General features: G+C 47.5%; 2 protein-coding genes across 3 annotated transcripts in view; both read left to right on the forward strand.

Moving 5' to 3' along the window:
- Positions 1-27028, forward strand: part of Slip1 (SLo interacting protein 1) — a 146653-nt gene that overhangs the window by 75851 nt on the left and 43774 nt on the right. The gene's annotated exons all lie outside the window — the stretch shown is intronic.
- Positions 6807-8655, forward strand: LOC144106680 (uncharacterized). The gene is made up of 3 exons (XM_077639523.1): positions 6807-7186; positions 7942-8110; positions 8182-8655. The coding sequence occupies exons 1-3, from the start codon at positions 6997-6999 to the stop codon at positions 8513-8515; spliced, it is 693 nt and encodes a 230-aa protein (XP_077495649.1). The 5' UTR covers positions 6807-6996; the 3' UTR covers positions 8516-8655.

Genomic DNA, 27028 nt, shown 5'->3' on the forward strand with positions numbered 1-27028 from the left:
GCTTCTATAGCAACTTTGCAACGCTTGTGGGGTGTTGAGAGTTTCTGGTGTTGGTTCAATTTGGCGTGGGTATTGTCATGCCGAGAAAATCCGGATGGGACTAAAGCGTCGTGGCGTCACAACCACTTGTCTTGACGCGGGTTATTCAAACACCCTACAACGATCACACAGCACAAAAGCGGCGACAAAACTGCAGAATTTCTCATAGGCAGACAGTGTCGCCACCTCAGTCGGCCACCTTTACGTAGTGGCTCCGAAGGTAGAAAAGCAATTGCGATGGAAAGAGAAATTGTCGAGCCGGGGTTTGAACCTCTCGACCACCGAGCAACGTTCTTTTAACTTGGTTGAAGGAAGGCGTTGTGCGGCTTGTGGCAATTGAAAAAAAAAAACGAAAAGAATAAAAAGATAGGAGAAACTAATGAAATTAAAAATAAGAATTAAGAATGAAAAGAAATCAAGAACAATGTTCTGTCTGCGAAGGAATACGCGAAAAGAACACCAGGCCTCCGAAGGAACCCATTAATGCTATCACTTATATCTAGCTAGGCTTAGGTGTCCCCCTCCCCCTGCTACTGTAACTTCTGCTGTTGCTCCCCCCATAATACTATTATTACTACAATTAAAGACGGCGCTAACGATTACGGCGCCATAAGTTCCTAAAACATTCACTATTGCTGTCACTGTACAACACGTCTAGGACTCGGTTTCTAACTTCAAGGCCGCTTTTCGGTAGACGTGACCTTAATTGCCGTCGGACAGTTAACTGGAGTCAATTCAGCGCATACCGAGCCACGGATGCCTAGGCTCCACGTTGAGAAAGTTAGAACATTAGCCAAATTCCATTGGAACTACGTCCACGTTCGCTAAGCGGAAAGGGGAATTGTCTCGCGAAACGACTTAGGGGGATGGTTTCCCATAGCGTGAACTTTCCCGCAACTCGAAACGAAGGCACGCGGTGACCTCTGACTCATCTCCCACGACGAGAAGCTACCGCGACGACGCGAAGACGCTCTGCACGTAATGCTTTCACACGCAGCGCCAAACTTCCCTCTGGGCTGATCGGTCTGCTGAGCTTTTGTCCTACCAACCATTAGTGGTGGGCGCTCACGCGTACTAGGCTTGCTCCCTTTCCTCCTCTCCCTCCCCTAAATAAAGCCCGCTTCTCCCTCACCCTCCTTCCGTTTCGACACAGACCTACTCCCTGGAAGCGGCGCAGTTCAACGCCAAGCTCAACCCTGGAGGAGGATGGAAAGTTTTATCGAAACAACCCCAACTCTGAGCCCACCGCGGCAGGAAACCTCGGCTCGCCCAGTGCAGATGTGCAGTCGTTCGCGCAGGTGGGCTGCGCGCATATGAAATCACCGGCGCTGGCGGAATCGTTTAGCTGTTCGCGTTTCCTTTATTCCACCGCCATCTTTTGTCTCTCATACTTTCGTGTTCAGTTCCTGAGCCCAGGTAAAGGAAGGAACGCGGTGTGCCCGGAACGCAGTTTGAGCGTGGCTTCTGCTGATGACGCCTAATTATTTGCGCTAGGCGATGGGACTATAAGGGGCGAATGTTGGCGGTCGGGGGGGGGGGGGGGGGCGCTGCGAGTTGGGGCGTTGGCAGTGGTACAACATTTAGAGACAGCGGGAACGTGAAGCGGGAGGGGGCAGCGGTGGCGATGTCGCTGGAACTCGAGCCAACTTTTCCCGGTCCAACTCTCCCCTTTCCGCTAACCCATTCCGACTTCCCGCGACACGAACAAGCAACTTCTGCCCGTTTGTTTCCAATTTCTTTTCGTTTATTTTCTTGCAATTAGTCTCCACAACATCGACTACTGGGGGGGCGTGCACCAGCTAGGAGTAGGTTCGTACAGAGCAGTCGTATTAGTGGGGTGCATATGCAATTACGCGTAGCGCACTAATTGTTCTCCCGCTTGGTGCGGGTAGGTTTTTACGTAGGCGTGCAACACATCTCGTTCTTTTTATTCTTGCTTTCGTATCTGGGCAAGGTTGAGGTGACTTGTCGTCCCAAGTTTATGTTCCGCATGGTGTCTATCTGCTGCATCCTCTCCCGCCTCCCCGCTTCCTTAACGACTTACTGCTTCAGCCTAAACTTGCTGCTATGCAACACATACTCTTGCGCAGTCTCGACACATTTTTTCATAAGAGAGGGCAACGTGAAATCAACAGTTACACAAACACAGGAAGCCAGAATATTTTGCCACCTGGTCCAGTAAATTTTGGCTTCCATTGGTACTGATTGTTCTCGGACGTACAGGTGTAAGGAACAACGTCTGATTACGTGATTAAATTACATTAAAACGCGTCTCCCGTACTGCAGCTTGGCTGCTGCTAGGCTAATACAAGTGGTGTATGTTTCTTTAACACCTCTGCGTCGCGTTTACTGCAGGGCCGCAAAATAAAGTGAGTAGGTTATCAAGGTTGTACAGGTGAACTAAATAAGGAGTTGGCGGAGAATTATGTACATAAACATAAAAACTTGGACGAAAAAAAACTTTTATAGAATGCACATCTTACACTGGCAGTCCGGCACGAGAACCGCATGATGAAAAAGGTGAATTTCTTGAGAGCGATACAAGGAAAGGTGATCCGTGTTCTCCAGGTGAGCTTGGAAGAAGATGCGGAGGGAGAAATGTTAGATGAAGAAGAGGGCTGTATAGAATACGTGGGTACTTGGCTATAGCTCCATGCACACATATTATTCGATGCGTATGCATGCGCGCACAACATTACAGAAATATCAACGCTTGGCTAGGCCACGGGCGCATTTAAGGGAGCACCGGGGCGGGAGGGTATGGGCATTCACATCTCTCCCCCTGCTCAGAGTAGAGGAAATACATTTAGCAAAACCGTGCTTAACACCATTTTTCTTCTATTACCCTTACCCGCCGCGGTGGCTCAGTGATCGGCTAATGATCCGGAGTTCCTGGGTTCGAACCCGACCGCGGCGGCTGCGTTTCTATAGAGGCAAAACGCTAAGGCGCCCGTGTGCTGTGCGATGTCAGTGCACGTTAAAAATCCCCAGGTGGTCGAAATTATTCCGGAGCCCTCCACTACGGCACCTCATCTGCCTTTCTTCTTTCACTCCCTCCTTTATCCCTTCCTTGACGGCGCGGTTCAGGTGTCCAACGATATATGAGACAGATACTGCGCCATTTCCTTTCCCCCCAAAACCAATTATTATTATGATCCTATTAACCTTTGGATGTAGGTATTACAAAACGCATAATAATAGCTCGAATAGTTGTTGCTGAATTTTGTGCTTACTCTTCTTTTGTTTATTTCTGTTGAAAATGCACTTTCTGCTGAAAGTCTAGCACTTGGCACTGCGAAGACTATTTTTTCTCGCGTTGTCATGCATTAAGCAAATCACGTGACCTCGTTCAGCAACAACACGAGAAAAAAAGCGTTCTTTTATACGTTTGCTTTTTCTTTTTCTATTCTGGGATCTGTACGAAACTAAACTTTTTTTTCCTTTTTCTATCATCGGGTCTGTAGAAAGCTAAGCAAGCAAAAGTTAAAATAATTCAAGAAAAGCAAGCAAGCAAAATTCAAATAATTCAAGAAAAAGTTCAAATACAGCGGCAACGTTGACGTAAAACAATCACTACTGGCAGGATGAACACAGCCGTCTCGACCGGGATTCGGCTGAGACAGCATAATTTGCATTCCATTCTGCGCATTTGCATATCGGCTAAGGTGTCTTCCGTACGGAGCTGCACAAAAGTTTAGATAAAAAGTAAGATCGAGCAAAATCGAAGAGAAGGAACATTGCATTGAGAACAGCGAGAGTGGAGCATAGTAAGAGGGACAAAGTGAGACATGAATAAATTCCACAAAGCCTATTCATTCTTTTTGTTTTGTGTATTCCTCTTTATTATTGTTAATGTCACCAAACCGCGTGTTCGTGAACAGATTAATCACGTTATACATTTCCTGTTGTCTTTCATTCATTTGTCTCTCACGCGGGATCTCTAGGCCTGGTGAAAGATGAAAGTTTAATAATGCACGACTTTCACTGTAGTGGAGCGGGGTTAAGCCGTGGTGTGGCTCTTAGGGAATTAGCATTGTTGAAGAATTATAATGAATTCATGAACTGAAGAATTTATACGTGCTGTGCCCAAGAACGCGCAAGTTTTACTGTCGAACCGGACTGGCACGAAAGGCCTGAGGGATTATTAATAAAGCTTCTGTCAAAGCTTTTTAAATCTACATTACGCAACCGGATGAGAACTTTTCAACATAAGCAACATAGATGCTTATCGGCAGAGTTTAATAGAGAAGTGCACATTTATGAATTTGAGAAAGGATAGATGACAAGTCAACATTGATTCAGAGTAGTGCCATGTAGAAAGCGAAACCTTTTGTTGCCTTCACTTTACTGCGGTCATAGCCCATGGTTTGCAGGCAAGTCGGGCGTATAGTTATTTGTTCTCGATCAGAAAAGATCGCTACAAATCGACGATATCTGTTTTGAAAGCGAAGACAGGTTTTCATGCGTTTTTCTGTTTTCATGAACCAGTTTGAAAAATAGGTGAAGCAATGAACTTAGCATTTTGTAAATTAATGAGGAGGTCAAAAAATGTACACCGTTACTCTTAATCCTTGGTCACCGGTACATTACGCACGATGCAATGGTCGTATTTTCAAATCAGTAATCACCACGTTGGATGAGTGGGTATCGAATTGGGCTGCCTAGAGAGTAGGATTAGAAGTTCGATCTCGACCGTGAATGCTCAGTTTAAGTGGCAACGGAATACAAGAAACAACAGTGCACTTAATTATCATGCCACTTGCAGAGCCTTAGAGAGCAGTGTGTCTTGCATAGCATCAATTATCAGATTGATCGGAAAAACAGACGCTTCAAGAATGAGGTACTACATATATTTTTGTTTTGATATCTTGTAACTAAGCGAAATTCAAAACGACTCGCCTGGACGATGTCTTTCAACTCCTTGCCTGTCGCCACCCGAGCTCGGACTCATATTCCCATTCACACGGCATTCCTCGAAGGCCTTTCCAGCCAAGGCACATTAGGTGGGGTATTCTGTTTATTCGTTGAGCTCAGGCAATTTTTTTTTATTCCTACTGCTTCCTTAAAAGAACTGCAACAGCTGCTCTCATCATCAGCAGCAGGTTTTGTGCATTGGCTTGACCACCAGGGGCACTCGGTGTTGCTGCAACACTTTCACTGTCTTGAAATCTGGGCATAAACACCTCTACAAAAAGCAAAGCCAGACACACCTTTCGTATTTAAAAAAAAATGTTTTCAAACATTGTTGGCTGTATCTATTTTTTATTGCTTTTATTGCTAGAGGGTCAGGGCTCCTCAAGCTGTTTCTCACAGCTTTTACCTTCCTTCCTCGTAACTTTTGTTTTTGTTGCGGAATAAAATTTGATTTGATTTTGCTTTTTGACGCTGGATGGCACTGCGATCGCAGGTTCTCAAAGGCCGCACCTTTGGGTTCTAAAGGTGTCTGACGAACGCCTCCGCCTCCGAGGCCCCTAGCGGCAAAGGCGCAATATTTGTGCCGTGTAGCCGCCATCCTTACGCCTTTGGATATAAGAACCTGATTCTCAAAGGCCTTTGCGGTGCCTGTGTGACAGGGGTACGACTTCTGCTTCAGGACGGGAAGACTTTGAGAAGAGAAGATAAGTGATTCGCATGCGCCCGTTGGGAATCGATTCGCTGCGAGAAACGGCACTTTCGAATAGCAGTTCCTTACTAATCAGGAAAGCTCGTGTGTCTATAGCAGTAGACCTACAGAAACAAACAAGCAAAAATTAATGACTCAGCGAATAAGCTGCAATAGTTCGTATTCAAGCGAAAACAGAGACAGGAGTGCCGCTCAGCCAACGCTATTAACTAACGATTCAGCAACCGCCAAATGCAAAACAGCGCTGAAAGCATGCCTCTCTTAAGCATGCTCCTGATGCATAGCGGGTTTTTGAAACACTGACACACAAAAAAAATTAGCTACGGTTTAACAACTGCTGAACCTAGTTAGATAGCGAAAGCTGTGGTTTATCGGACAAAATAGACGCGGCCTGGCGTCTGTAACGTTGAGTGCCTTCCGCACACTGGATAGGAAGTGCGCCCACTCTGCCAGGTGACAGTTAAATTAATGGTTGATCGCGAGAGGTATGTCACTCAATTAACGCTGCGGCCTATTCTCCCGCCCTCTACCGGCGAATCGAAATGTAAAAGGTCAAAGTCACAGGCCATGTGAGTGAGACAACATAGTGGACAACATATGGTAAGGCCTATGGCCACACTTGACCTCTGGCTCACTTGAAGGTCAACCGGCAACACACGGCGAAATCAGCGTTACCTATATAATAATAATAATTGGTTTTTGGGGAAACGAAATGGCACAGTATCTGTCTCATATATCGTTGGACACCTGAACCGCGCCGTAAGGAAAGGGATAAATGAGTGAGTGAAAGAAGAAAGGAAGAAAGAGGTGCCGTTAAATTAATGGTTGATCGCGAGAGGTTGGTCACTCAATTAACGCTGCGGCCTATTCTACCGCCCTCTATCGGCGAATCGAAAGGTAAAAGGTCAAAGTCACAGGCCATGTGAGTGAGACACCAGAGTGGACAACATATGGTAAGGCCTATGGCCACACTTGACCTCTGGCTCACTTGAAGGTCAACCGGCAACACACGGCGAAATCGGCGTTACCTATATAATAATAATAATTGGTTTTGGGGGAAAGGAAATGGCGCAGTATCTGTCTCACATACCGTTGGGCACCTGAACCGCGCCGTAAAGCCCGTTTCACATGCAAGCGAAAATGCCAGCGAATCCTGTCGCAGCGACGGAAAAACCTGTTTCGACCCGTCGCGGCGGCTCGGCGGGCCGGAGCGACGGGGTTCCAACAAGTTGGAAATTTTCGCAGCGACAGAGCGATAGCTCCGCCCTCTGACCAATGACTGCACGGCGGAAAAGCCACGTGACAAGAAGAGGATTCGTGCGGGAAAGACGACAATGTTTGTATGCTACACGCGCTTCCGACACCACGACAACATGTCGCGTGGACTGTTCAATGAGGTGCTGATCATCGAAGTATCCAAGCGCCCACTTCTATGGGATGTTAAAGATAACTTCCGCAATAAGTCGACCAAGGAGTCCCTTTGGGAAGAAGTGAGGGACGCAATTCGAGCAATTGACGACACCGGTAAGTGAAAGCACGCTTTGTGGCGAGCTCGAAGATTATCAGCCATATTTTTTCATTGTGCAGCCAACAAATTTTCATCGTCACACTGGCAGGATTCTGCAGCGTGTCAAAAACTGTTTTATGTCCCCGCGCATTCCTGCGTACTGCTCGGTGTTTATTTTTCGGTGCGCCGGCTATTGTGCGTAGATGAGCTGTATGAGAATTGTCGGCATCACGCAGCCGTGAGCAAATGTTTTTGGTTCTTAAGACACGCTAGCTGCATCATTTTGTACCCTTCACTTCAATCGTGAAATGCACGACGTGCACGTTTTCATGTTCTCAGCTACGTTTGTAAATGCGGGAGGCGACCTTTCTCAGGCGTGGAGTTAATCCGGGCGCTGAGAGCCTAGTAAAATCGTCTCTTGCGTGTATGTAGAGCGAGCGCTCCGTCCCGCGGCACTGCCCGCTCATCGTAGTCTTGTACGTAGCATTAATCTGCAGCTTCTGAACCGCGCAAAATCATCTCGTGCGTGTCCGCAAAATAAATCATTCATCATGTGTGTGCCTCAGTTCAGTCATGCATGCATGCATAATCAGTAAAACTGCCTTTTAGAAGAAAAAAAAACTCGTGCTTCCGTACTGAATCGTGTGTTGTAAACATTTTCTGCAATATTCTTGTGTGCTAACAGATGAGAATTTGTACATGTTCATGCTAAACTTTGGGCCACATGTCTGCCATTGTTTCCTAATTTGCTCTATACTGCTCCATATTTCAGTAACAGTTGAGGAGATTATTGCTCGGTGGAAAAATCTAAAAGATACGTACAGGCGAAAAACTAAAGACGAAAAAGATGGGAAGAAGACTGGGTCAGGAGCCACTGCAAAGACGGCCTGGCCACATTTAAAGCAGATGGAGTTCCTGAGGGACTCCATGGAAACGAGACGGTAAGCAATTATACTAATGATGAATTGAATGTGTAAGTGACAGCAATTAACAGCCTGTACATTCTACTCAGGAGCTTCTGCAACCTCGACGCAGTGAGCCACGTGCAGGTGGCCAGCGCAGCAGCCGAGATGAGCCACGCCAGCTGCAGCCCAGCATCGCCAGGCTCGAAAGAAGTAGAAGCATCGCCAAATGAATTTGAATGCATGTATAGTGTCCCAGGCCTTCCTGATGAACCAGGACCATCCTGTATGGCAGCAACTTCACCAGAGGTTCTCCCACATAGGGGAAACAAGCGACAGAAGAAAAGGCGGCAGGAAGTGGAGGCTGCTGACAGGGACATTCAGGCCGTGCGAAGTGCAATTGCAGCGCACAGGCCAATGGTTACACCGCACGTACGGACTTAAAAAAAGATGTTATTACCATCAAGATAAGAAGTAGTTGATATTTAAAAAAGAAGAGTTCTTTATTTCTTAACAAAATTTGAGTAATCGTGGCAAAATAATGCATAAACATTGTCCATGTTGACGTTTGCAAACCACCGAAACCAACCGCGAGCTCGTATTCTTTGCCAGCAACACTGAGATTCGCAGCGGCAGTAAACGCTGTGGAGCGACGCATGTGAAACGGAACCCTGCGAAAAGCATCGCTGCGCCGTGCCGCTGGTCGCTGAGTTCGCTCAATCGCTTGCATGTGAACCGCCCTTAAGGGAAGGGATAAAGGAGGGAGTGAAAGAAGAAAGGGAGATGTGCCGTAGTGGAGGGCTCCGGAATAATTTCGACCACCTGGGGATCTTTAACGTGCACTGACAACGCACAGCACACGGGCGCCTTAGCGTTTTTCCTCCATAAAAACGCAGCAGCCGTGGTCGAGTTCGAACCCCGGAACGTTACCTAGCGCAGAGAAGATTTCGCTCCAAAAATAGGCATGGAAGTACGTTTTCTTGGGCTTCACCACAATTCATTGTCTTTGCTGAACAGTAACTTGAGCTCTTTCCGCTCGGCAGCTGAGCAGATGGGAAAAAGTGCTTTGCTTGCTCTGAGCATGGAAAGGCACCGAGAGAGGAAACGCGGGCCGAGGTCTAGGGAGGCGGTCTAATGGGCCGTGAGGATCACGCCTTGCCATGGAGGTGGAGATAGATGGATGCGATTTTGAGGATTCAAGGCGGGTCGCATCGGCTCGGGCTTGAAACAAACTGGGAGCACGCTCGACTGCGCTTAGCTCCCATTTACGAGACGTCAGCGTGTAAGATTGGTGCTTGTGACTGCTGCAGTTCACAAAGGATGACTTGCATTTTTTGTGAATTATTTTCTTTTAACTCTATTTCAAGAATCGATTTGCAGTGCGTGCCTCCGCGGCACGTTGCAGTTTTTTTTTCTGCATGCTGCTTTTGCACGGCGCGCTGTTTGAATTGTTTACGAAACTATAGGTAGGTGAGACACGCGCCGTGTAGTGCTGTATGTTACTTTCGCTTCTACTTAAGACTCAAGTGACAACGTCTAGAGTAATCGTGTAATGCTGGATCTGACAAAAGCAGTAATCGCGAATTATATTTTAGTTGTAACAATTATTTCGTTATATTTTTTTTTTGAAGCCAAAATTATCCCTATACTGAGGCGACACCCGTCGAAACAAAGTGAATTTGAACCTGTTAAAATTCTCTACTGGACTTCGTCAAATCAGCAAGCCTTTTTCCATTCATTTAATCACTGATTCATATTTCATCACACCTTCACCCATTATTGATGCCCTGTGGCAATAAATTTGGCTTAAATTTAAAAAAAAGCTGTTAAAAAGGCTTCGTTAAGTTTGCTGACTGGTTGTTCAGGGCCCCAACTTCGGCAGGTTGCGAGTGGCAAGTATTATTTTTTTTAAACAGGCACTTACTGCAAGTTCTAGTCATGTTTTGTTTTTAAGGAAAATGGATTCTCCCTTTCTTTTTTGGCGAACTTTAACTTCGTCTTCCTTTGTGTCAGTCCCTGAGCTCCCATCAGAGAGGTCAACGTGACAACGCCTAGGTTGGCAAGCCTTCTTTGGCAGACAGGAATAAGAGAGTGTAAAAAGAGTGGAAGGTAATTATTTAGTCCATTTGTACTGAAAGAAATATGAAACGGGTAAAAACCCCTAAAACTATCAGGCCATTATGATAGAGAAGCACGTTAACCCTGAAGAGTGCTGATCACTGAAGCGAGGTTAAATTTTACTGCTTAGCCCTGCATTGCTTTCGAACAAGCGTCCACGCATTTTCAGCCGCTTGCACTGCCGGAAATTTATTTGCCAAACCCAGAGAAATATATACGCTAGCAGTCGATATAAACACTGTAGGGGAAACTCAGTACACGTAAAACAGAAAAAAAACATTTACAGTTAGCTGAAAACCCCGAGAGCAGGATCTAAGCCCCCCCCCCCCCCCCAAAAAAAAAAAAAAAGCAAGACGTGAAGGTTACAACGGTTGCAGTCTAGCTAAATTCAACGACGACTGAATAACGCGAGGTGTGATCAGAATACTGATATAAACTCAATGTAAGCGCCACAGCCAAACATGAGCTCGTGAGAACCTCTGCGGGAACCATTAAAGATATGCGAGGCGTGCAAAGCTTTCAACCATTTCCTTTTCCTGACTTCCAACTGCGACCAAAGCCGGCGAGTATGTGACAACGTCTGTAGTCTTTATAAAGTGAGAAAAGACTCTACAAAAATTGGCAGCGACTTAACTCGGCTAACCCTGGAATTCAGCGAAAAGCTCCTGCACACATGGTTACTCATCACGTGGTTTCACGTCACCCCATCGGATGTTATTAAGGTCAAAGGTCAACCCAGAGGTCACTCAATGTCAAAGGTCAAATGTCAGAGGTCAAAGGTCAACTTGCGGTCATTGGTCAGGGTTCGACACCATAACTGTACCACATATTGTCATACACGGTTACCCTTGGTTGGGTCGTTCAAGGTCGTTGTGCAGCCTACCCGAAGAACGCTTTACCCAGCGTAGTGGAGTTTTTCGCTTCAAAAATGTGAAATAATTTCGAACGTTGACAGAAACTGAGCCTAAACCAAGAAGGACAGCGAATTACAGGTATGTTCACACGAGATGTTTGACGGCCCTTTCCTGAAGGTAGGCAAGGGGTGCATAGCCTTCAACCCTTTCTGTGGAGGAGGCAGGGCGGTTGTTGCCGTCATGGCCTCTTCGATGACGAGGTCGTGCCGAGGACCAGCGATGCTCCGGAACGGACAGAGCCTCAGTCCCGCTCCTCTTCTCGCTACGTGATGCTAAGGGAATCTCTCTTTTCTTATGCCGTGGCGACTGCCTAACAGGGTTGAGAGAGAGGGATGGGAAAGGGACTCCCGCGCCTAGCTTGTTGGTCCTATCGACCGGCGACGGAGGAACAGGGTGTTTATTGTTCTTCGAACCAAGCCCCACTCCGCTTTCTCGCGCGCTCGGGCCACGGGTCTCTTGTTCCTAGGACTTCCTCATTGTTATTACGCGTCCGCTTTCCTTGTTGGTTTTTCCATCTCTTTCTTTTTGTTCGCCGTCCGTCAGATACTATTCTTCGCTTTTTCTTCCGTCGTGAGGAAGTCTTTCGCGTCAGACCAGATACGGCAGCGCGTCTGGCGCATGCCTGCTTGTTTGGACGAGCGAAGGCATTGTTTCCGTTAAAACGATGCAGCTTTATGGAAGCTGGAACAGGCGCGAGTCACTCATGATGGAGATGCACACATGTAGGATAGTCTCGTGTAGAGACGGTTTGTTCAAGAACACCATCTTTACCGTCGTAGCTATCTTGAGTTGCCTGTACATGGGCTCCCGCCTATCAGGAACTGTTGTTGAACGCCGATGTAGGTTTGTATGTGGCTCAAGGACACTCAGTAGCGGACGGTAGCTTTCTGCAAACATGGGCTGTTGTAGTGAAAGCAGATACTATCGATACATGACACACAAACACTGACAAAAGAACTAAAAATGATCATTTGATCACCACTAGGTGATACATATTCTGAGAGAGTCCTTATTCTTACAACCGGGTCGGTCCTGTGTTCATACCTTCAGGGTCCCAGTTCCTATTGCAACGTACTCTGTTAAACTATACTTAAACTACACCAAACCAAAGTTTTTCTCCTCTTCGCAGTGTAAAGGCACACATCAATCCAAGCACTGCCATTCCAGTGCGTGGCGGATGAAACAATGTGCAATTATATCCAGTGCACCGGCCGCATCCAGCAGCCATACAAGAGCGGTATGAGCAAGCGCAGAGATGCGTATACAACGCTTCTCGAAGGGACCTGGCGCTGCCTTATTAAGAGCGGATGTCGGGCTTTCCGTGTACCTCGTCCCGATTCGGCAGTGCTGCCCTTGCGCTGCCGGCGTGTGTTTACAGCGCCAGTGGCGTGCCGTGTGCAAGCTGGCGCAGTTCGCCGACAGGGCCACAATTGAGGGAGGCAAATTATTTCTGGAGCGTTCCGAAAGGTTTATGTGAAAAGAACGGCGAGGTGCTGTTCATAGGAAGAACCAGAAGCACGAAGTCTTGTTTGGGCGACACTTCATAAATGGTGCACCTAACATTTAGATGTAGAAGCCCGTACGGGAAGTGTGAAAAAACACTCTGACTGCTGGGTGTGCGCCTGCACTGAGAAGGTGCAACTATCGGGAGTTGTAATGTTTTGTGATCACTGCGGTGCTCGGCGCTTTCAAGTCCGTTTCAAGAGGTTGCATACTGGAAAAGCTTTCGGCTAAACGGCTCGGACGGGCTTATGGTTTGTGCGGTAGTATTAAGAATTGTGTAGAGGGACTAGGAAGGCTTGAGTGTAGTATACGACCCCGTAAGGGGCACGACCAACGTCGCATGCTTACGAGCGAGACTATAGTAGTTCAGGCGGTGCTGGCCTTGTCATATGTGATAATGAGGGATAAAGATATTCAAGCGAACTTGATGTTGGGTTAGTTCATTTAAAAAAAAACAACTAAAATGGTGAGGAAAAAAATGGTGAGGAAGAAGGACCGCAATAACCTACGAGGGTGAAAAAAGGACAGAAAGAAATGAGGAAAAGGAGAAGGTAAGGAAGTGAGAGCCACAGAAAGAAAAAAATGAGGGACATAAGAATGAGGACAATGAATAATGAAATAGAAGTAAAAAAGAAAGAAAACAGATATGAAAAGGAAAGAGAGATTAAGGACGAAAAAGAAAAAGAAAGAAAGAAAGAAAGAAAGAAAGAAAGAAAGAAAGAAAGATGGAGAGATAGAAAATTAAATCGGACCCCACAAATATTCACGATATATGCCTGTAATTACATTTTATATAATAAGAATCTTACATTCATTCAGGCCTAAGCGAGAATTCGCACCGCCCATTTGGAATCCTTACGAACCTTACCTTATTTAATGCTATCGGACATGTTCAAATCACACAGTTAGGTTCATCATGCATCATAATCGTATGACATGATCCTTTTCACCTTAAAAACAGCCTGCGGTTTATTGTCCTCGTCGGAGGAGCAGAGGAACGTCACGCCAGCTGCAGCTAGTGGGAAGAGAGAGTTCCGCCAGCTGCAGCTAGTGGGAAGAGAGAGTCGCGCCAGCTGCAGCCGAGTGGAGAGAGGACGATGAAGAGCGAGGAACGGGGTAACGTGCACACGAAGATGGCAGAAAGTAAGACGAAGAATGAAGACATGCTTTCGCACGTGTACTCGGTTTAACTGCGTTAGAACCCTACCACTTTCGTATTGGTGCCGACCCGCTATGTATAAGACCGCTTGTTGAGGCCTTCAAGGCAGTTAAATAAGGCTATACGAATGAAAACGGGGAATCATCGCAAACCTTCACCATCATGAGCGCCCCATAAGGTCGGCCATATCACTCTGAACACGGACGCAGCACGCACTGGCCGCACGGCGCGGCCGCTAGTGGTATCCCAGCAGCCCCATCGAGGAGCAGTCGCGATCATTACGGTTCCCCGGGGGCAAATTAGCGTTGCGAGCGAGCTTCGGTTCCCCCCGATCTTCCAGTCGCCGGAGTCGCCACTGTCCGCAGCTGCAGCAGGGGGGAGACGAGACTGTACGTTCTCACGCGCCGACTCGCGGCGAGTGCTGGACGTTCCTTTTCTTTTATATCGTATCCGGTTATAGTGCACTGCAACCATTTAATGTACGCACAGATGTCGGGTGCTGTACACAGGGCCACGTAAAGTGTAATGGATAGCATCGTGCAGGAAAGGTTTTCTACTCGTTCGGCCACCCGCCGCGGTGGCTCAGTGGTTAGGGCGCTCGGCTACTGATCCGGAGTTCCCGGGTTCGAAGCCGACCGCGGCGGCTGCGTTTTTATGGAGGAAAAACGCTAAGGCGCCCGTGTGCTGTGCGATGTCAGTGCACGTTAAAGATCCCCAGGTGGTCGAAATTATTCCGGAGCCCTCCACTGCGGCACTTCTTCTCCCTTTCTTCTTTCACTCCCTCCTTTATCCCTTCCCTTACGGCGCGGTTCAGGTGTCCAACGATATATGAGACATACTGCGCCATTTCCTTTCCCCAAAAACCAATTATTATTATTATTATTATTGTTCGGCCTTCTCGCCTTAAGAAACAGTAATGTAAATTCCTAAAAAAATAGCATTAATAAATGTGTGTGCAACGTTCTGAGCGTGCTCAGTTTTTAAAATAGTGTCAGCCAGTCAGCAATAAACGCACAAGCTTCGCCCGCTACTGTGCCTTAACGAACACAGGACTGGCTCCAGGCGTAAACCAAGGGAAGTTAGGAAAATAATCTGCGCGTGATCGCCTTGCTGCAAAGAAACGCGCAAAACTAGCAAAAAGGGGGCGAGAAGAAGGGGGAGGATGAATAAACGAGGCGAAGAGTACCTCCGGGCAGCGTTATTTAATGCGCTTACGATCAAATGAAAGGAATTCGGCTTGCATCAACATTACTCGTAGAACAACCTCAGTCGCGGATTTGAGCGGCATGAAACACTTTATAATAGAACAGCGGGGATGATTTTACACCGCACTGCATTTTATAACACTTGCAACACAGGCGCGTCTTCACAATGCATCCTGCTTTTTCACAGCAGTGTGGATGATGTGCCTGGTAGTAGGTCATAACAGTTTTTACGATAAAATTAGGCTTACAACAGACTCAGCATTTTTTTACCATCTCATGGTTACGCTCTAAACACAAATACGCCTATATAGGAGTAAAACTGTCCTATAGAGCACTCCCTTTTATAAAAGGGAGTACGCTAGAGCACAGCTCACCCCCTTTCTTACTCCTTTCTGTTAATAATAATAATAATTAATAATTGGTTTTTGGGGAAAGGAAATGGCGCAGTATCTGTCTCACATATCATTGGACACCTGAATCGCGCCGTAAGGGAAGGGATAAAGGAGGGAGTGAAAGAAGAAAGGGAGAAGAAGTGCCGTAGTGGAGGGCTCCGGAATAATTTCGACCACCTGGGCATCTTTAACTTGCACTGACATTGCACAGCACACGGGCGCCTTAGCGTTTTTCCTCCATAAAAATGCAGCCGCCGCGGTCGGGTTCGAACTCGGGAACTCCGGATCAGTAGTCGAGCGCCCTAACCACTGAGCCACCGCGCCGGGGCCTTTCTGTTGAGTGTGTTACGCTTTCAGTGCAAGACCGATCACCAGGGGTGTTCTATTAGGCGATGTCGCTCGGCGCATGCATTCGCCTAAAAGAAGAGCTTCAGTTCCACGTCCCCTCGTTTGCCCGACAACAGCAAGACCCATCCTCCCTCTAACCACTTCCGCCCTTGTTGTGCTTCCGGAAACATGCTTCCGGAAAAGCGCCCCGTGATCCGTACCGGGTTAATGGTGTGAGCTTATAGCTTCTTTTTTCTTTCATCCCATAATGACCCTTGCTTGCACGGTTCGATCGTGTCTACTGTCTTGACTGAACCTGGCTGCGTCCCCATCATCGAGTGCTCCGTGCCTGGCTGATCACCTCGTTGTGCGGAACGCACTCAGAGGGAAACCAGACAATGGAGAGAGGGGACTCACGACACGAGCATAGAGCCGCGTTAGGCCTACAAGCTCTCGCCGTCCTCCCCTCGCGGAAGTGTTGTCGCGAAAGGGGTTTCCTGGGCCTCCCGTGTACACATAGCTCCCGCGTGCTCAGCCTGGAGATGGTCATTAGCGCGCGGCCGCTGCCCCGACTGTCCTCCCACAGGCTGACTCCTTTAGATGGACCGTGACGGCCTCACCTTTCCCTCTGCTACTCGATCCTCACCCTTTTGGACCTTACGTCTTCGCACCGTATCATTTGGGGCTTTTCACGTAGAGGAGGCGTAATAGCGTAAACCTATACAGGTTTTGCTTAACGTCTGCTACGCGCACGCAGAGGCTCCGCCTGGCTGCACCAGCGCGTGCGCTGGAGTCGTCCGGTTAACGGGTATACCTCTGCGGTAATGCGTTTCTGCTATGCTAAAATCGACTAGTGACGAAGAGCGTGGTTCGTATACGGCCTTCTCCCGAGGAATTGCATTGAAAACTGAGCTTTAGTTTTCACGTACCCGCCGCGGTGGCTCAGGGGTTAGAGCGTTCGGCTACTGATCCGGAGTTCCCGGGTTCGAACCCGACCGCGGCGGCTGCGTTTTTATGGAGGAAAAACGCTAAGGCGCCCGCGTGCTGTGCGATGTCAGTGCACGTTAAAGATCCCCAGGCGGTCGAAATTATTCCGGAGCCCTCCACTACGGCACCTCTATCTTCCTTTCTTCTTTCACTACCTCCTTTATCGCCCCGCCGCGGTGGCTCAGTGGTTAGGCGCTCGACTACTGATCCGGAGTTCCCGGGTTCGAACCCGACCGCGGCGGCTGCGTTTTTATGGAGGAAAAACGCTAAGGCGCCCGTGTGCTGTGCGATGTCAGTGCACGCTAAAGATCCCCAGGTGGTCGAAATTATTCCGGAGCCCTCCACTACAGCACCTCTCTCTTCCTTTCTCCTTTCACTCCCTCCTTTATCCTTCCCTTACGGCGCGGTTCAGGTGTCCAACGATATATGAGACAGATACTGCGCCATTTCCTTTCCACCAAAAAACCAATTATTACCTCCTTTATCCCTTCCCTTACGGTGCGGTTCAGGAGTCCAACGATATGTGAGACAGATACTGCGCCATTTCCTTTCCCCGAAAACCAATTATTATTATTATTATTATTATTATTATTATTATTATTATTATTATTATTATTATTATTATTATTATTATTATTATTAGTTTTCACGTGATGCTGCAACCGCCTTATCTTTTTCCGTTGTCTTTTCATGTATGTGCCCAGACCAAGACAGGTCCATTTGTCGAAACGGTGGCTAAGCGCCCTGAGCCTTCCCTCTCCCTTGTTCACTTTGTGTTCTCTTGTGTTTAAATAATTAAGTTATTGTGTCTCGGTTGGGTCGGGTTGGATTAGGTTACGAGCAAGGAAGGAGTGGTATTGCTCTCTCTGTCTGGATGAACATCAGAGCCGCGCGTGGATGAATACACAGAGGGAGTGGAAAGAAGGCAAAAAGAAAAAAAAAGAGTGTAGGTATGTGCGACGCCAATGTGCACAACACGGTTTAAGGCTTGGGCTTGCGTTAGGGACCACATGTGTTAGGGACCACGGTTACGCAACTATCCGTGCTTCCAACGTTAGAGGTACCGCCAACCAGGCCAATATGCCTCCATCACTCTACGCTCGGTGCTGTTTTGACAGCTTTAGATGTCTGAGTTCCCTTACTCAGCACTTTTTTTGGAGGTCCCGTAATTTAAGCAATGTTTCGCCCACAGGGAACTGTCACCGGATTTTAATAATAATTTGTTTTTTGGGAAAGGAAATGGCGCAGTATCTGTCTCATATATCGTTGGACACCTGAACCGCGCCGTAAGGGAAGGGATAAAGGAGGGAATGAAAGAAGAAAGGATAATAGGTTCCGTAGTGGAGGGCTCCGGAATAATTTCGACCACCTGGGGATCTTTAACGTGCACTGACATCGCACAGCACACGGGCGCCTTAGCGTTTTTCCTCCATAAAAACGCAGCCGCCGCGGTCACCGGATTTCGTAAACTGACTTCTTGGATGTCCTTACGCCACTAAGCTTGACTTCTGCTCTTTGTTGTTAACCGGCTACATTTGTACGTACTACTTGGTAACGTTTTAGCGTTAAACCTTCTCACACGTTTAATCGATGAATTCTTCACTCAAAAATCATAGCAGATGGCCTCTTGACATTGGCATTCCAGCCCGCACGTCCCAACGAGACACCAAATGAAGCGCAATGTTTTCCCCCTTTCCTTCTTTTTGGTTGTCTTTATTTGTTTTTCTTTCCCTTCCTCTCACCTCACGCCGCTCTTTCACAACCGGAGTTTGTTTTCCGACTACTCCACGCCTAGTATAAACAACCCGCGAGTACGGCACCAACATCCAGCACGAAAAACTAAACTGGGATCGCGCAGACTCGAATCCGAATGCAATATGCAGTACCACCGGCACTCGGCGTGGCAGCAAGAAATGCGTTTTTATTCCCGCACTTCCCCACAGCTCCTCTTTCCTCTTCTGCACTCCCACGACGAATGCGTGCGGCGTGTACACTCTTCGCAGGAAGGCTTCAGAACCACACGTTCTGGGGTCTTTTCCCTGGGGAGCTGGCTTCCCAAATAAACGGCCCTCGAAACCCTTTTCTCTGTCTTGTTTATAAACCTTGAATGTTCACCTCCCTTTTTCCCCTTTTTCTTTCCTCCGAGTTTTCCCCATAACCACACTGCGCTTGGTCCCGAACACTCGCCTCGTTTTAAATTAGATTATGGGGAAAAAGACTGGAAAACTTCGGCGCGACCATTTTGTATTCGTTTCCGGCGCTGGGAACGTGCTCTAGGGGAAGATATATTTAAGGGGAGGGGTAAAAAAGGGTGGTATGCAGTTGATGTACTGTTTTTGCCTCTTGCCCACAAACGCTCTACTTATTGTTCGCTGCCGGCATTTTTGTCTAAACCTGAGTCGTTGGAATTCACTCTTGGTGGGTTCAGAATGTTTTTCAGATTGATGCATCAGTGAGCCTTGGTCACGTCGCTGCGTTGATAAGATTGCGTGATATTCGCAGTTCGTGAGAAAGCTAACATAGAAAGCTTTCCGCGTGCCTTGCTGGAAAAAGCCAGACCTGGTTTGGATTCGAGGAAAATTGTGCTTGGGATGCGGAAAACGGATGTTCCGAAATGTTGTCGCGTTCTTCGTATCGCTGTGCAAAGCCTAGACAGATATTGAGTCAGAATATTTGGCGGCAGATGGCGTTTCAGTAGATCTAGTGGTCCCTAAAACTTAGCGTGAAAACTCTCATTTGACGCTGTGTAAAAGTTAGTTTATTACCATCTTCATCACTCACGCAACATTAGCACACTAATTCGGCCTTAACTTATCCTCTCCATTCAGCTCAGATGAAACGCTAAGATTTCATGGAGCGCAGTGAGATTGGGTTTTAATTGTATCATCGGGTAGCGTGGGTTATTTTCTTTTGTTATTTATTTAAGCTCGCCTTTTCAACTTTATTAACAGCGCTTTTTATTCACTACATTTGAATTTTATTGCTTCTTAGCGGCGTATAAGCATCATTGCGACCTTATGAACTAGGAAAAAGAACTGTGTTGCTCGTGTTTACATATCGCGTTTACATATCGGACAGCCTGGCCGACGAAACAAAGAAAGGCTCGGCCTCAGTACCGAGATTTGTTTCCTCAGCCAGGGTGTCCGATATGTAAACACGAGGACATTAAAGCCGACACACATCACTTACTGTGGGACTGCCCAGCTCTTAAGCCTACAAGGATCCGGCATCTGATGGTAGCGGGTCTTTCACCAATCAACCATGCTTCATACATTGCCTGGACGCAGGGACCGTATCATCGTTCTCTACTGGACTTCATCAAATCAGCTAGCCTTTTTTCATTCATTTAATTACTACTACATATTTCATCACACCTTCACGCATCATTGATACCCTGGGGCAATAAATTTCGCTTTAAAAAATAAGAAACTGTGTTCGATCATCTCGAAGTGCCTGCACTTAGCTGCAAGATGAGCGCTGGTATCAGTGTTTTTACCGCCGACAATGTCGCCAACGCATTCGCTGCTGCACATCTCGCAGACGCGTTCCATCACCGCGGGCTGCTGTCTGTGAGCGAGCTCTGCACCCTAATTAAGAGATAACACGCGCGGCGCTGTCAACCGCCCGTTCACTCCACGCCAGAGAAGAACTCTACATCACGGCCCACAAAAGCTCGGCCATGCATTTTGCCTGGCGGAGCTCCCATCAGACTGCTTGCACTCCGCCCCCGCTTTTGTCTGCCGTGAACGCGGCCAAAGCGGCGGAGACTCAGGGTTGCAATTTTCCCGTCACCGCGCTGTACCCTGAGCACGAGCGGTGAGCTAGCTGGCTGCTGAGCCATGACGGAGAGGACACGGTCATTTTATGACGCCGCGCCCCGTTTCCAGCTGGAGCGACGCCCGTGGGCTTGAGCGCAGACGCGTGGAAATTTACGGATGCTAGTGTGCTCGCGTTCTCTCGTTGGACCTCGGGTAGGAGACGACGTCCTGTACTTCCAGCAAGCGCTCCGCGGCCATTAACTCTTACAAAATGCGTCAGTGGGAGCCCGGATGTGCGCGAGTTCCACGAGGGATAGTGGTTGGTGCGTAGGAGTGACTCGTTATACATTCTCGGGGAAAGCTTAAGCTCGGCAAGTTAGCGACTCTTCAAATATTCCATAGAGACAGTGTACAGTCGTCCTCACACCTGTCTAGAGCGCTCGAACGGAATAATTCTGTTGTGCATTTATGACAATCATCGTAACCTGGCAGGCCTAATAAAGCATCTAAAGAACACGATCCATCTGAATGTGCATGCTCTATAAAGTCTGGTTTCAAGCCCTAGACCACTGGTAAATGACGCAAGCGTACTCTCCGCAGCGCCGTACGAGCTCTCTAGAAGAGTGTTCGGTAGACTGAATCTAGTGTGGACAACTGTACGTTAAAGATAGAGTAATTTTGTGCGTTATTTTATTAAACCGGGCTTCAAGCTCAGCTCTTGCTCTGCTTTTTGCATCACTATTCCTTGTCCTCAGCTCAGCAGCGTTCAATGCAGCACGTGACCAGTATTGAGCTCATAATCAGGCAACCGGATTAAGATTGAATCGCAAGGCTTGATGTGAAACGATTCCTTCCAAATAGCAGGGAAAACTTCAAAGTCACCCCTAGTTCCCTGGAATTTAATATTTCGGAGCTAAAACGCTTCAAAAACAGCGCTTTAGTTATACCATTTATCCAATTCTGCGCCATTTTCGCACTATTTAAAGCAATCAAAGCAGGTTCAATGCCCAATCGATATCTCATCCTCATCCGAACAAACTTTCAGTAAAGGCATCTCTACCCCTTCCTTCTTGACACTTTTCGTGTCGTCCCAGCACCGGTTCATGCAGAAATAATCGGTAATTCATCGCACAGTGCCGCGCTCGGAGCTGCGGAGGAGAAAGCCAGAAGGAAAGAGAGGGCGAGAGGGACATAAGAGGGGGAGGAGGAAGAGCTCATTTACGCGCCGACGGCTCCTAATTTAATCCGGCAGTTTTGGCCGGCGCAGGAGCACGGAACATCGCTTACTACTACACGAGTTTGAACTCGAAGCCTTTCTGTCAAGTGCGAAACAAGAAAAGGAAATGCGAACGCTTTTAAACGAGCGCTCTTCCGAACGGCGTTCCTCTCTCGACAGTGGCTCCAAAATGGAAAGACCCGGCAAACGTCGATGACAGCGCGAGGGGGCGCAGCTGTCGCTGTGTCATGCTCTCTTTGGGTCAACGGTCGTGGAAATGACACGATTCAACAATTTCCCTAACTGCGCTTTAATTTGTCCGGGAGTGGGGCGCTTAACCTCGGTCGGCGCTTCGGCGAAAAGCATTTCAATGCGCGGCTGAGTTCGCGCGTTTTTTTTCCCTCTTTCGTGGCTTCGTAAGTGCAATTATTTTGTGGCTCTAGTTTGGCGATAAAGACCACGGGAAATTGTGAGTTGAGGAGCACGTGTATTCGTTGCGGGCGGGTGTCGATGTGCTTCTGGATTGAAAAATATTCACTACTTCAAGGGACCCGCATTCGTTTCATTCAACAATTTATTATGCTTTCAGTGTTATTCTGGCTAAAAACATTGCCGAAAGCTGCATTTAAAAAAAACGATGAAAACAGAATTATAAATAAATGGTTCAAACCTGACTTGACGTATCAGAATCAGTTATGGAGACGACCATTGCATTATGGAGGAAATACGTTAAGGCGCCCGTGTGCTGTGCGATGCCAGTGCACGTTAAAGATCCCAAGGTGGTCGAAATTATACCGGAGACCTCCACTACGGCACGTCTTCTTCCTTTCTTCTTTCACTCCCTCCTTTATCCCTTCCTTGACGGCGCGGTTCAGGTGTCCAACGATATATGAGACAGATACTGCGCCATTTCCTTTCCCCCAAAAAAACCAATTTAAAAAAAAAAGACGACCATTGCAAGAATAATTTCACTACTTGCTGTTCTATGGAACGCAAAATAAAGGAAGAGCTGAAATAGGTCTTGGCCAGTGCAGTGCATTTAATACACTAGCTTCCAGTATTCATTGACTCGGTGATCTGGTTTCCCTTAAAATTGCAGCCTTCTGACGAACACTAAGAACAACACGAAAGTAAACAAAACAAATCTTAGCAGGTGTCCTCCCGCAATACTCACGAACGCGAATTAGAAAATCTGCGAAAGGTTGCGTAATTTTTTGAGGAGGTCTTGTTCGGGGGGTATGTCTGGCCCATCCGCATGGGAATATGGCGCACTTACAATGCGACGCGAACGCGGAAATGCGCTTGAAGAAAAGCAATCAAGCACCGGTGTGTCTCATTGGTAATGCATTAGCGGGACTGTGAAATCAAAGGACAGATTTGGAACCATTGAGATTGTGGATTGAACTCATTTCTGCTTGAGCTACTCTCGACATCGCAACGCCAGGGCCGGGTCGAAATCACCGCGCTCATGCTCATTGACTATATACCAGTCCCACGAACAGAGCAGAATGTATCGTACGTGAGCGCACAATGTACCGTAGGCTAACAACATCTATTGACACTTCCTAATTCTCCATTATGAGTTGTTCTCCTTTTGCAGAGAGGCTGAACTCCCCGCTTGCGTCGGTCTTTGTCTATCCCCTAACGTTTTAAAGAATACGGCCATGATGGCTGTCCGAGGCATGGCAGTCCAATTACAAACCGTGTAGCTGAGCCAAAATATAACAATATTACTAATGCGATAACATTTAGGTAGCCGCCGTCATTAAGCCAACCGCTTTCTTCGTAACGAAATTCCCTGATTGGTCGAGAGAATCCTGACGTCATCAACACCACCGAATTTAAAAAAAATATGAGGAGTAGAATGTTCGAATAGCTTCTTTTTGATTATCATATGGGATTATACTAACCCGACCCATCTTCCACCTTAATACATCCACTAATACATACCTATCGTCCTTAATCCACCCACTCATCCCCACGAATTTACCTTAACCACCAACTAATCTTCAGTAATCCACCAATTAATCCCCACTAATTTGCTTTATTCTATTTTCTGGACTTGGCATACTTTCAAATTCATGGGGTACTTCGATATTTTGGGTGGTGGGTGCTTCTAAAACTGCTAAAAAGTATCGCATTTTCTCCTTTAATAATCTGGTTAAGTGAGGCCACAAGTTTTGAAAGAAAAAAATACAGTGGATTAAATTGCAGTATCTCTTGGGGTGCGCTTGGTTCTCGACAGACGGCCGGCAATAATTTCGTCCCCCATCCCCCATTCTCGCACTTGATAAATATAGCCTGATATTTTTTTTTCTCTAGCTGTATTCTGACTAGCGCAGTCCGCAAGTTTCTCTGTATTCCTTTTTTCAGTGCAACTCAGCAACTGAATTTATAAAAGCACCCGAACCCACCAGCACATTTTCTCTTGGAGAGAGACATAAAGGAAATAAACCAACTGCACCAATTCAGCACCAACGGAGTGGAACGACTTCTTGCTACTGCATCGCGTGCCGACCGAGTCCCTTTCTCTCAGAGAAAACAGGTCCGTTTTCGGGGCTTCGTCGTCGTACTTTTTCTTATTTTTTGTTGTCCCCGCTCATTCCGGTCGAGACGAGCCGCGGTGCGGTTCCGTCGCGTGCAGGTGCTCACAGCTGCTCAGCCACCGTGAAACCTTGATGAAGCCGAGAGCCGCACTCCACATACGTACGTACACCTGGGCTTCTTTCCCACCAAGCATCCCCCTCGTTTCACAAGAAACCCAGCCTTTTGTAAAAGGCAGGAGGAGGATTACAGGGAGAGGAAGCGTAGGCACTGACTCCTTTAAGCAGCAAGCTTTCGTACTCTTCTGCTTATTCACTCCATCCTCTTCTTTGTATAAAAGTTTTATTCGAAGCTCAGGTCGGGCTCTCCGCGGGAGTCGCTCTGCGATTCGCGCTCAACTCTTGCTTTTATCGCGTCGCCGTCGTATGGGGTCTCATCCGACGGCAGCTGATGCTCTCTTGAGCGGAACTCCGGTTTCAAGCCTCTAATTTGCGTTGCAGCCTCCCCCCCCCCCCCCCCCCCCTTCCCGTTTCCTTCCAATTTTTCTTTGCGATCATGCGAGTTCGTAGCGCTGGGCTAGCTTTGTTTTCTTCGTCCTGTCGTTTCTTCGTATCTTTTAGTTTTTGACTGTTACAAAAGCGAACAAAAGCTCGCCGTGATCTGCTCAGACTTGCTGAATAAGCAACGTTTCTAACTTGAAGAATTGTGAGAAAAAAGTTCACTGAGAAGGAAAGAAAACAGAACAGCGACAATGGTTCAAGTGCGCGTACAGGCAGCATCTCCTCAGAATCGCTGAAAGCAGGAATACATGTCTTCTGTTCTCACTAGTGCATGTACAGAATTGCACCAAGAGCAAATGTCGCCCTCCCAGCTCCCGTATACGGGTGTTCTGCTGCACCGGGCAACATACAATTGGATGTGCAGAAATGTGCATTAGCATATATATTCTCCAGCGCACTCATGTTTTGCCACTTTCGCTATGCTCGACAAAAAGGAACGCTGGTGCACAAGGACTGAACATTTTGTGATGAGAATCTTCAGCGTTCAACCTTACAAGTGCGTGCGCGTTATAATAAGCTCATATTAAAAGTTTGCTTACGTACGCTTTTGTTATCTTGTGATTTCAGCCAGGATATCAAAACTTGAGTAAGATAGAAAGGAAAAAGAATACGAGTTAAAGGTATTCTGCTTAAACCAAGAGAAGGCAGTGAACCTCTGCAAGACATGTAATCCGGAGAAAAGGTTACCGATGGTGTGTAAATTTTTAAAGAGAAGGAAGGATTTAAAGAGAAGGAAGATGTTGCCAGGGACTGCTGAGAGTCAGATAACAAGATAAGGTCAGGGGAAATATGCCCTGATAAGGCCATAGCTAGCGCAGGAGAGGACTTATCGGACGCGAATGAGAGGGGCCTCGCAGCGAAAGAAGCAGGGATGATGATGATTATGAGAGGGTCTCTCAAAAGACAAGGATTAGCGGGGGGCTGTAAGGTAATTTCAACAATCGAGGTTCTTTGTCGTGGCACCTCAAACTCATTTCTGCATTTCGCCCGCGTCGAAATGCGGCATCCGCGGACAAGTTCGAACCCGCAACCTTGTCGTGCAGTAGTAGGGCGAAAAACGAGCCAAGCTCCACACCCAAAAATTGCTGTTGGCTTCTCAGTTTGTTCGGTTTCTCTTTGACTTGACGCACATCTCCTCCCTCGTTGCGCCCACGCTCGGCCAATGGCATCCTGCTTATCTCCGGCGTTGCGGATGCAATCCTCCCCACATTCGGAACAGGTGCTTGCTCTTCTTCTTCTATCTGTCTTTGCTGTCTTCGAGACGAGGAGAGACACCCTCGCCTCATCCTCCGCACAAATCTCGGCACCGCCAGGCAGCCACTCCTGTATACAGAGCGCTTCCCGCCCGAAACGGACATGGGCGAGGAACACCTGCGCCCATCCCAGTCACGGACCTTCCTGCGTCTAGGTCACCACGCGCACGCCATTGTGGTCGGCGTGTTTGTCGTCTCCCTTCTGTGTTTCCGATCTTGCTTTGTTCTTGCCGCCAGTGCTCGGTTGCTTTCCCGCCGTCACCCGCCTGTTAAGTCTGCGGCTTTGTGGCCGCACAAGTGGTGAGAAGAAATGAATGGGAAATTTGAACGTGCGTTGAAGAGAAATTTTAAGTGGCAGCGGTGGTCTGTTGGTGTCAGACTGCGTACTAAGATAAAGATATACGTTATATAAGGCAGCCAAATGGAAAGACGAGCTTGAGGTGTTTATGAGAGTAATGCTGCAGCAAAGCATGATTAAGTGGAGTTCACTGGGAGAGCCTTTTCTCCTGCGGCTGACTGCACTTCGCTTAAGGCACTGTTGTCGATGATGATGACGAAGATGACGGATGCTCTTCTCTCTTCTTAATATTGGCTGCGCCTTTTCTAGAGAATTGAAATACCTGCCTCGAAGCGCTTGAAAGCCACAAAATAGCATTATGTCGTACATTTATGCATGCACTTGTCACAGTTGATGCAGTTCCCTCATGTCGATGCTTAGAGCGCGGGACCGCTGTACTAGCGCTGACATCTTGTGCAGTCGCTTTTAAAGGAAATGTGCGACGTGGGATTATTTTTAATGGACTTTGCCAGTAACAAATTCTATTAAGTAGGAGGTCACAACGGTAGCCCCTGTTTGTGATATTTTCGTTTGTATTTTGTTTCGCTTCGACACAGACTCGCGATGTGTTGTCATAAAAGACGCGGCTGCAAGGTATGTATACTTATACACTATGTCCTGTGTAGGGCGGCAGAAATTCGGTGGGCGGATGAGATTAGGAAGTTTATGGGGATAAGCTGGTTG

Source organism: Amblyomma americanum, chromosome 10 (genome assembly GCF_052857255.1).
Source record: "Amblyomma americanum isolate KBUSLIRL-KWMA chromosome 10, ASM5285725v1, whole genome shotgun sequence".
Classification (NCBI taxonomy): Eukaryota; Metazoa; Arthropoda; class Arachnida; order Ixodida; family Ixodidae; genus Amblyomma; species Amblyomma americanum.

Bases quoted from the DNA above. Each gene is read 5' to 3' on its own strand.
- LOC144106680 (XM_077639523.1), top strand. From the start codon at position 6,997: ATGTTTGTATGCTACACGCGCTTCCGACACCACGACAACATGTCGCGT. The intron at 7,187-7,941 runs GTAAGTGAAAGC...TCCATATTTCAG, and splicing joins TCGAGCAATTGACGACACCG to TAACAGTTGAGGAGATTATT. The intron at 8,111-8,181 runs GTAAGCAATTAT...CATTCTACTCAG, and splicing joins GACTCCATGGAAACGAGACG to GAGCTTCTGCAACCTCGACG.